At 49.3% G+C, this 10,270-nt stretch overlaps 1 protein-coding gene across 1 annotated transcript in view; it reads left to right on the forward strand.

The window, feature by feature from the left end:
* Positions 1-5,368, forward strand: part of SPAG5 (sperm associated antigen 5) — a 28,157-nt gene extending 22,789 nt beyond the window's left edge. The window contains exons 19-23 of the mRNA XM_060268386.2: positions 1,121-1,201; positions 1,641-1,781; positions 3,887-3,961; positions 4,103-4,183; positions 5,176-5,368. Coding sequence (XP_060124369.2) covers positions 1,121-1,201; positions 1,641-1,781; positions 3,887-3,961; positions 4,103-4,183; positions 5,176-5,247 — 450 coding nt within the window. The 3' untranslated portion in view covers positions 5,248-5,368. The remainder of the gene's footprint in view (positions 1-1,120; positions 1,202-1,640; positions 1,782-3,886; positions 3,962-4,102; positions 4,184-5,175) is intronic.
* Positions 5,369-10,270: the final 4,902 nt, after the last annotated feature.

Raw genomic sequence — 10,270 nt, forward strand, 5'->3', positions numbered from 1 at the left:
CCGCAGGGCTCGGAGGATCTGGGGCACGGATCGGCCAGGGATCCGCTTCTAGGGCGGCGCAGCAACCAGGGAGCCAGCCTCCATCTCGATCTTGCTGACCCCGTTGCAGCCTGCATGTCTCTGAAGCTGCTGTGGAATAAAAAAAAAGAGAGGATTGTACAGTTGGAAGGGACCCCCAAGGGTCATCCAGTCCAGCCCCCTGCAACGCAGGAATCAGAGCTGCAGAAACCTTGGCAGATGGCCACCCAAGCTCTCTTGACCAGACAGGAGATTCTACCACCTTCCCAGGGACTGTCAAACAGCTCTTACTGTCAGAAAGTCCTTCCTAAGCTTTAGAAATTGATGGACTACTTAAATAAGGCTGCATTTTAAATTTTAATACTGTATTTTAATCAATTGCTTTTTATGTTTTATTGTAATTTTATTGGTGTGAGCCGCCCTGAGCCCGGTTTTGACTGGGGAGGGCGGGGTATAAATAAAAATCTATCTAAAAAATCTATAGAAAGGAATCTCCTTTCTTCTTGTTTGAATCCTTTGCAAAATAGATTCCAGCATAAGGGACGTAGTCTGAAAATAAGGAACACTTATTTTAATCAGAAACCAAGAAGAGAAGAACTTTAAGAAGGAATGGGGGAAATTTACAATGCACTTAAGAGAACACCGTAAACAACTAAAACTCTGGCAGGATTTTAGTAATGCTTGTAATGTACGAAAAACTAGGGTAAAAATGGATTAATTTTTTTTATTTTTAAAAAATAGAGAAAATTAAGGGAAGCAGTTGAAAAAAAAGAACGATCATGGTAACCATGGAAGGGCGGGAGGGAGTCGAAGGATTCAGGGAAATCCTAAATGATGGTGTCGATGTTCAAGGCGTGAATTTAAATTTGCAATGTAAAACACAATAAAAATATGTGACAAAGAAAAGAAAGGAGATAAGGAACACATGGAGCCCAGAAGGCAGGACGGTTGTCTGAACTCATTCCTTTCCTTGGGCAGCTTCTGCCGCCCTCTTTCCCACCACCGGGGTCCAAGGGACTAGAAACTTGGCCAGGCTCTGGCGAAGCCACTGTGAAGCCTTTCTCCCTCCCTGCCCTCTTATGCGCTCTCTTGTCACACACAGAACAAAAAGGAACTTCAGGAAGTTATCCGGCAGCAGGACAGGGAGCTTCAACAGCTGGCTGACCAGAGTGGGGACATCCGGGTAGGTCCAAGGGGGTGGTGGCTGGGGCCCCCTACCCCCTGGCATTCTCGGAGATCTGGGTGCCTCGGGAAGGAGAAGGTCCTGGAGCTTCCTGGAAGCTCCCTTAATATGTGCGTGGTCCATGTACTACAATACTGCTCTGCGGGGTTTCGGGAAGAGGGCCTCCCCCCCAGGCCACTGGGGAACTGAACCTGGTGCCTTCTGCATGCCAAGCAGGTGCCCTGCCACTTAGCTGCAGCCACTTCTCTAAAACATCAAGATTCTAGTCCTCATTGCCTGAAATGAAGGGCTGGTTTAAGTGGGAACATGGGCATGCTGCCTTCACCGTCCGGCCTCCTGCTCCTTTGGGTGTCCCTTTTATTCACGCAAAGGGGGGGTTGCTGAACCCCAAGTGGCTGCTAAACCTCCGCCCCCCCCAATCTCTCTCTCCCTTCCCCAGATCCTCAAACTGGAGTTGGATCAGGTGAAATCGGACCTCCGCAGCTGTGAGATGGAGAGGTCAGCCCTGTGGGAAGAGCTCAGGGAGCAGAATCCATCCAGCGCGAATTGGGTCCAGGAGAAGACCTCTCTGCAGCGGCAGGTGTGGGGCCGGGCGGCGTCCCGGGGGTCAGGAGCCAGGCAGCGGCGGGGAAGGGTGGGGCCTGCTGACCTGGCGACAAAGATACACAAATGCGTTATTCTTCAGGATGGGGGAATGGCTGTGGAAATGATCAGAGGCCAAGTTGATATGTAGGATTTGGGGGGGAGGGGAATAATTGTTGACATTGATCAATAGCAATAATTGGAGAACACCTTTTGTGTGAAAGGGGGGAAACAAATTGGTGACGTTTGGGTCTGAAGATTGGGGGACTTCTGCTTAACAGAACGTAGAACAGTTGGATATCATCACAAAGAGAATGTTTTGAATAATTTCTTTTATGTAACTGACAGAGGTCCTTTTGAGTTACTTTTATTCCTGCCTTCCTTTTTCTGTCTCTTTTTTCTTCTCTCTTGGCGTCCTCTGCTCTGGGCTCCTATCTGGGTCCAAGGATGAAGAGCTACCTTTGAGAGAGGACTCTGCGTTTCCTTCTCTCTTCCTTTCTGTTTTTGTTTCGATCAGTTTCTTTTTTCCTTATTGTATCGTGATAAAGCTTTAATAAAAACCTTTCAAAGAAAGATGAACCAGACCCCAAGGGCAGCCCCACAAGGAGAACATGGCAGTAGTCCATCCTCCAGGTTATCCAGGCCTGGACGGCCGCAGTCAGGCCATCCCTGTGTGGCCAGAGATTTATTTGCACTCAATGAATTTTCAGAAGGTTTTATTTGCACTGAGAAAAATAATAATCATTAGGGTCTTTTTGTTGGATGCTTTGAATAGTCAAGTTACTTTAGAGCCGGTCTAATGTAAATACTGTCTGTTTAAGAGAAACAGGTGTCTGTGTTTCTGTTAATTGCTCACAGGCGTGGGCTCTGCTTCTTGTATCTAAGGCTCTGCCAGAAAGCCTTCTGTATCTCTTAGTTAGATCTTTCAGTTTGATTCATCTCTAAGTAGATCACACTCTCAGTTGTTCTCAGTTTAAGAGATTCCTAGTTGAATCTTAGTAAGAGAGACTCAGTTTAAGAGATTCCCAGTTGAATCTTAGTATGAGAGTTGCTTAGTTATAAAGCTAGTTTACTGTTAATTCTTGGGTAGTTAAATGGGAGTTATGTGGGAGTTTGTGGGAGGTTTGGAATGGGTTGAAGGTTGGAATGTTGCTAAGAGAGAAAGCATTTATCTTTAGTTCAAAGTCTCTTTAGATTCAGCTCTCTATATTGGACAAACAGGCCAAACCCTACGCCAAAGGATAAATGGACATAAATCTGACATCAGGAACCATAAGACTGAAAAACCAGTAGGAGAACACTTCAATCTCCCAGGACAAGATCTCAAAGCAGCTGTTTTATTACAGAGAAATTTCAGGAACAGACTGGAAAGAGAAGTTGCTGAATTGGAAATCATTACCAAGCTTAAAACCATGGAAGCACCTGGGATGAATAGAGACATCGGATTCTTATCTCATTATGCATAATCAAGCTTTCTTTAGCGCCTCAGCCCTTGCTTTTCCCCCGCAGGACCAATTGCAGTCATCAGCAGTCGTTAACAACCATCTACAGGTTTACCACTCCCATCAGCCCATCACCCATTCCCACCCACCCCCACCACCCTCTGTATATATATAGGGTCTGACACTTCTGTTTCTAGTGTATCTGAAGAAGTGTGCATGCACACGAAAGCTCATACCAAAATATAAACTTAGTTGGTCTTTAAGGTGCTACTGAAGGAATTTTTTTATTTTTCTTTAGATTCAGTTTGTTTTTCAGTTAAAGAAACCCAACCGTTTGTATTTTCATCTGCATACTTTTACAAGTGTGCAGCTAGTAAGGGGTTTCATATAAGGGAGATAATTCCCTGCGTATACTCTGCGTGAAGCGTACTTTAAAGGGCCGCTGTAAACTGGGATATATGATTTAGATTAAGCAAGTTTCAATACCCAGTTTTCTCCAATATTATTCTTATTATGTATATATTATATTCCAATACTTTTGTGGGGTCTCTTGGAACAGATCCTGCAGAGATAGTAAAGGGTCTTCAACTCTTCCCCCAACCCCACGGTGACCCCAAACCACTACCCTGTGGTTCAAGACGGAGCCTTCTTGTCTCCTTAGGTTTCCAAACTGAGGGAGCTTCTGGTTGACAAGGACAGAGAGAACATGGGCCTCGTGATGAGATACCAAAGCCGGGTGAGGAAGTGGGGTGGGGGGTGCGGGAAATGAGCCTTCCGGGGAGGGCAGGGAAATGGTTGCCCTTGCATGGACCTTTTAGCCCCCTAACTTCTCGTTCTTTTAGCCCCCTAACTCGTTCTTTTTGCTTCTGGCTTCCAGGTGAGGCATCTAGAGGAGCATCTTCTTCGCGCTCAACAGGAGACGAAGGCACTCAAGAGGACGGAGGCAAGGATAAGGGAGGTGAGAGCCAATTAATGGGGGTCTTGGGATGTTAGACCGTATCTGGGAAGCTTGGAAGGCCAGATCGGATCTCGGGGGTCTTGGGAAGCGAGACCTGAACCCCCAGGGGTCTTGGGCACCTTCAATTTCCTTTGCCCACCTCCCTTGGGATTCCCCCCCTTTTTTTTAAAAAAAAGCCAAAGACTCCGTCCTCCATCTTGGCCAAGAAGGATGATGGAACTTGTAGTCCAGCAAAATCTGGACGGCCACAGATATCTCTCCCCCCCACCCAACTTGGTTGCATTAGAGCAGGGGTCAGTAAACTTTCAGCAGGGGGCCGGTCCACCGTCCCCCACACCTTGTGGAGGGCCGAACTATATTTTGAAAAAGTAAATGAACGAATTCCTATGCCCCACAAATAACCCAGAGGTGCATTTTAAATAAAAGGGCACATTCTACTCATGTAAAAACACCCCGATTCCCGGACCATCTGTGGGCCGGATTGAGAAGGCGATTGGGCCGGATCCGGACCCCCAGGCCTTGGTTTGCCTACCCATGTATTAGAGGGTGCAGGTGGGAGATTGTATCTGTCTCTGGCCCTTCCTTCCCCCCAAAAGTAGCTCTTTAAGATTTTCTTTCCATAAAAGTCGTAACTTCCTGGTCCTCCTCCAGCGCGGGGGGGACGGGAACCATTCCGCTGCTCAACTGGCCTGTGCAATATTTAGCCTGCACCGCAGATGTTCTGCCACCACAGCAGAAATTAAATAAAAAGGCGGAAGTGAATTGAGGCTTTGAGGTTAAAAAGGGCTCTGCTAGGGTAGTTTGTAGCATGCGGCTGGTCCACCCCTGTGGGAGACAGAATGGTTTCCACAAGCAGCGTCCTTTCTTAGACCTAAGGGGCTAGTCCTCTTGATCCGCGGCTTGGGCTGAGAAAGACCCCCCTCCCCATCCCAAAAGGCGAGGAAGTCGCTGCCAGACCCCTCCGTCCCCAATGCCTCTTTTTCCTCTTCCAGGTGGCGTCTTCGTTTCCCGCTGAAGCTTCCCACATCTCGGAAGTGCGCTTAATTCTCGACCTCCTCGGATGAAGCCGGCCGAGGGCGTGTTGGGCTGGGGGGAGAATGGGACAAGAGAAAGGAAGGGCTGTTTGTTGGCCTGATCCGGCCGCGTCTGTGTATTTAAGTAAATGTTGTGTGTGTTTTGCAAGGATCGGTCTGTCTCCAAGTGTGAAGGTCATTTGGGCGGACGGGAGCGTCCTTAAATCTGGGCAACTTTTGCACACACACACACACCCCCAAAATGCCACAAGCTGGTCCTTTTAGGCGCACCAGGACTACAATTCCCATGTGCGGCTGATGGGAGTTACAGTCCAAAGGCTCTTGGAGGGGGCGCTCGGGAGGGAGGGCGATGCTGGTTGCTTCTCCGACTTATTCCGCCTTCCCCCTGGTCCAGGGATGCGCCTAGTGAGCTTGGCGGCCGAGGGGGGGGGGAATCTCTCCCAGGGCCTAATACTCATCTAATCTCCACAGCAACCCTGCGAGGTAGGATAGGTTGAGGGGCCCAAGGACACTCGGTGAGAGCTTCAAGGCTGAATGGTGGGGATCTGAACGCCGCTCTCTCCCTGGCCCTGGCTAACACTCTAACCACTACACCACACTGCCTCTTGCTGGTTGTGACTCCCCAGAATCTCGGGCCAATGATAGGTTGGGGTCCCCACCCCCATATCACCCGCAACTGGTCCTTTTTCAAGTAGGGAGGCCAAGGATTGAACCGGCCACCTTCTGCATGCCAAGCAAGGGCCGCATCCCATTAACTATGGCCAGTTCTTCTCCCTGAGCCTTCATCCCTTCACCTCCTAGACAACTGAAAGAGGATTGGGCAAATGCACAGAGGGCTCGGCTCTGCCGCAATCCTTCCAAAACTAGTTGCTGGAAACTTGCAGGAGAGGAGAAGATTCTTGCTCTCACCTGGCTGGCTCCTCTGATGTTCTTGTGGAACCTCCAGTTCCAGAGGCAGTCTATCTGGGTTCCTCCTTCCATTGGGCCACTGTGAGAACAGCATGCTGGATGTGTGGGGCTGCTGGCCTGGAGCCACAGGGTCACCTTTGGCTGCCCACGGGCATCTTAAGGCCCGTCTCACGCTGCATCGGGGAGCCTCCAGCACCCCTGGAAAGTGGGGGGCCAGGCAGGGGCCAGAGTCGGCCTACCCGTCCCCTGTAAGACGGGAGCAAGCAGAAAGCAAAAGAGTCTGGAATGGCAGCTTCTCTCAGCCTCCAGCCTGTGACTCAGCCCGGCCCTCGTTTTATTCCCGAGTAATTGATTGACTTATTTTTATTTCTGCGCCAGGGCCGCCTCTCCTCCCAGCTGCCGTGCTCATCCTTTTCCCTGCCGCGTGCACACAGCCTGCGGCCAGTTCTGTCCCTGATTTAGCCCCACCTCAAGAAGGTGCTGGATCCGTCCCCCTGCCTCCCTCTGCCCTTGGGCGTCCTCCTTCACGGGTGACCTAGCTTCTCTGGGGCGGAGATGGGTGGGAGGGTGAGGGGGTGGGTCCTCTCCCCCCCCCCCCGTGGCCTAGATTCTCCTTGTCCCACCTCCCTGCTCAGAGTCATGTCTCTTTTCTGGGGGGGGTGCGGTGGAAGGGAGGGACGCAATGGCCAAGAAGCATTTCTCTGCCTCTGGCTGGAGGACCGCCTGCCTTCCTCTCTTCATTAAAAGGAGCAGCGTGCTTCCTTCTGGACTCCCACCCACCCTTCCCCCTCTTGGCCTTCTGCTTGCCAGCTCTCCCCACTGAAAGCAGGCCACCAGAACAGGCCTTTTCCCACCCTGCTTAAAGTTGTTAAAATCTTTTTAAAAAACAATAATTCTGCAACCTGGATAGTTGATGGCAGGTTTGTGCATCTTCCACCCCCCCCCCAAATTTTTAAAAACTTATTTCATAAAATTTATGCACCGCTTGATTGTGAAAATCCCCCTCAAAGCAGTTTACACAAAAGATGGTTATCGTTTGGAAAAATAAATGGCAATAATTTAAGTCTTTTGAAACTTTAAAATAATAATAGGTGTAAAATGGGTTAAAGCTAACATCAAAATCCTAAACATCCCGGCAGACTTTTCTAAACAAGAATGTTTTGAGGAGGCGCCAAAGAGATTGGAACGTCAAGTAGCAGGGAGTTCCAAAGGTTACTCAAGGTTGCAATGTCTCCCTCCCCAAAAATGACAATAGGTTGTTCCAGCAGGAGGTCTTCATCTCTGTCTTTTCATCGCCGCAAGGTCACTGGTTGACGTCTCCCTTTTAACCGCAGAACGTTCTCTCACCCTGTGCACCTGTCCTGTTTTCTTCCTGTTCCAGGAACCCCGATGGCCACAGTTAAAATGCTTCTAAAAGCCTCTCTCTTGCCATCAAGCATTCTGAGTCCCAGAGGATATAATACAGAGGTTACAATATCCAAAGCCACTCTGCAGAGGCCTCTGTATTCATCATTTATGTTCCTCTATGCCAGAGGTTTCCCAAACTTTTTGGGACTCCTGCCCCCTCCACACCCCACCCTATAAAAAACATTATTCAGGATAGCTGTTTGCACAACCCACTAAGGGAAATAATAGCACCAGACAGGAGGAACAGATAATTGCACATTTATTCAAGGTCCAATTACAACTCTTTAATTCAATTAATTCAACAAAACAGATGAATTTGGACCCAGTGACAGTCTGGCAATCACTTACACCTCCAGCCCCCCACTAGGGAATCCCACCACCTCCAGGGGGCATGACCGCTCACACTGGCTTTGTGCTGAGCACTAAAACATGCCTATAGATGTCTATAGATGGGACCCAGGTGGCGCTGTGGGTTAAACCACAGAGCCTAGGGCTTGCCAATAAGAAGGTTGGCAGTTCGAATCCCTGCGACGGGGTGAGCTCCTGTTGCTCAGTCCCTGCTCCTGCCAACCTAGCAGTTCAAAAGCACGTCACAGGTACCGCTCCGGCGGGAAGGAAAACGGCATTTCCATGTGCTGCTCTGGTTCGCCAGAAGCGGCTTTGTCATGCTGGCCACATGACCTGGAAGCTGTACACCGGCAACCTCGGCCAATAATGCGAGATGAGCGCGCAACCCCAGAGTCGGTCACGACTGGACCTAATGGTCAGGGGTCCCTTTACCTTTAGATGTCTAAGCTCTGTCATGCGGACACAAACTTAATGCATTTAACTGCACCTAAGGCCGTGTATATGCCTGTTGTCTTTGTCCATGGAGTTTTCTTGGCAGGGATACTGGAGTGGCTTGCCAGTTCCTTCTCCAGGTGCTGGAGGAGACTCTTGAGAGTCCCATGGACTGCAAGAAGATCAAACCTATCCATTCTGAAGGAAATCAGCCCTGAGTGCTCCCTGGAAGGACAGATCGTGAAGCTGAGGCTCCAATACTTTGGCCACCTCATGAGAAGAGAAGACTCCCTGGAAAAGACCCTGATGTTGGGAAAGATGGAGGGCACTAGGAGAAGGGGACGACAGAGGACAAGATGGTTGGACAGTGTTCTCGAAGCTACGAACATGAGTCTGACCAAACTGCGGGAGGCAGTGGAAAACAGGAGTGCCTGGCGTGCTCTGGTCCATGGGGTCACAAAGAGTCGGACACGACTAAACGACTAAACAACAACAACAACAAGGCCATGTATTTGGGGTTAATCCTGGGTCCCTCTGAGGAAGGCCAAGGCGCAGCCCCCTGGAACGTGGGCCAGTGAGATTCCCTTACTGGTATCATCGGAATAATCCAGCCTCAGCCTCTTGACAGCTCTCTAAAAAGATTGTTTATATGCGTCTTTTAATATCTGAAGGGTAAATGACTCCGGGGGGGGGGGGTCCTGAGAAAGTGGGAATCTCCTCTCCCAGGTGGGAGCTGGAAGGACTCCATTCTCTGCATGCAGATTGAAGATTAAGACAAAATGCTGGCGGGTGGCTGGGTACAGTGGTACCTCGGGTTAAGAACTTAATTCGTTCCGGAGGTCCGTTCTTAACCTGAAACTGTTCTTAACCTGAAGCACCACTTTAGCTAATGGGGCCTCCTGCTGCTGCCGCTGTGCCGCCGGAGCTCGATTTCTGTTCTCATCCTGAAGCAAATTTCTTAACCAAAGGTACTATTTCTGGGTTAGCGGAGTCTTGTAACCTGAAGCGCCTGTAACCCGAAGTCCCACTGTGCTTTTGTATTTTTTTAGGTTCATTATTGTTGTTGCTATTTTATTTCACTTTCTTGTTTTCTTTCTCTCTTTTTTCTTGAGCTCTGTTATTCCTTTTATATGATGTTGAAAAAATAAAAACGAGGGTTGTTTTTTTGTTTGTTAAAAAAAGTACCGCCCAGTCTCTGCCCAGTGGCTTTTATAGCACATGCATCTCTCTCTCTCTCTCTCTCCCTCTCCCTCTCTCTCTCTCTCTCTTTCTCTCTCTCTCTCTGCCCCTCATCTATAATACATAGCAGTGAAGCTGCTGAGTCAGTATCTGGGCTCCACAATGGACTGGAGGCCACCCTAAAGGGCCTGATCCTCGGTCCAGGGTTATCGCCAGAGGGGTAAACAGCCATTGACTCTTACGGCAAAAAGAGCGACGCCACCTGCAGAGTCTTGTGATATCTGAAAGGCAAAAAAATGTAATGTGTTTGTGTGGCATCTTTAAATTATGTAACTTGAATATTGGGATTTCAAGTGAATATTAAGTGGTTCAGAGGTCTTTTGTGCCAGAACATGGGAAGAGCTTGGCCGCCTAGTCAAGCAGCCTTTTCTCCCAGTGGCTGAACAGTTGCCTGTGGGAAACCCACACTTGGGATTTGAGTGTGGGAGCCCCCTCCCCTCCTGCAGAAGAAGAATCACTGTCTCCATGGAGGCAGAGGAGAGCCGTCAAGGCCAGTAGCCATGGATAGACCATGAATTTGCCAGTAGGAAAGGATCCAGGGGTCTTGGTGGACCACAAGCTGAACAGTGTGATGCAACAGCAAAAAAAGGCGAATGCTATTCTAGGCTGCATCAATAGAAGTATAGTGTCCAGATCAGTGGCGCTGTGGGTTAAACCACAGAGCCTAGGGCTTGCCAATAAGAAGGTTGGCGGTTCAAATCCCTGTGACGGGGTGAGC

The sequence above is a fragment of the Zootoca vivipara genome, chromosome 14 (genome assembly GCF_965207765.1).
Source record: "Zootoca vivipara chromosome 14, rZooViv2.hap1.1, whole genome shotgun sequence".
Classification (NCBI taxonomy): Eukaryota; Metazoa; Chordata; class Lepidosauria; order Squamata; family Lacertidae; genus Zootoca; species Zootoca vivipara.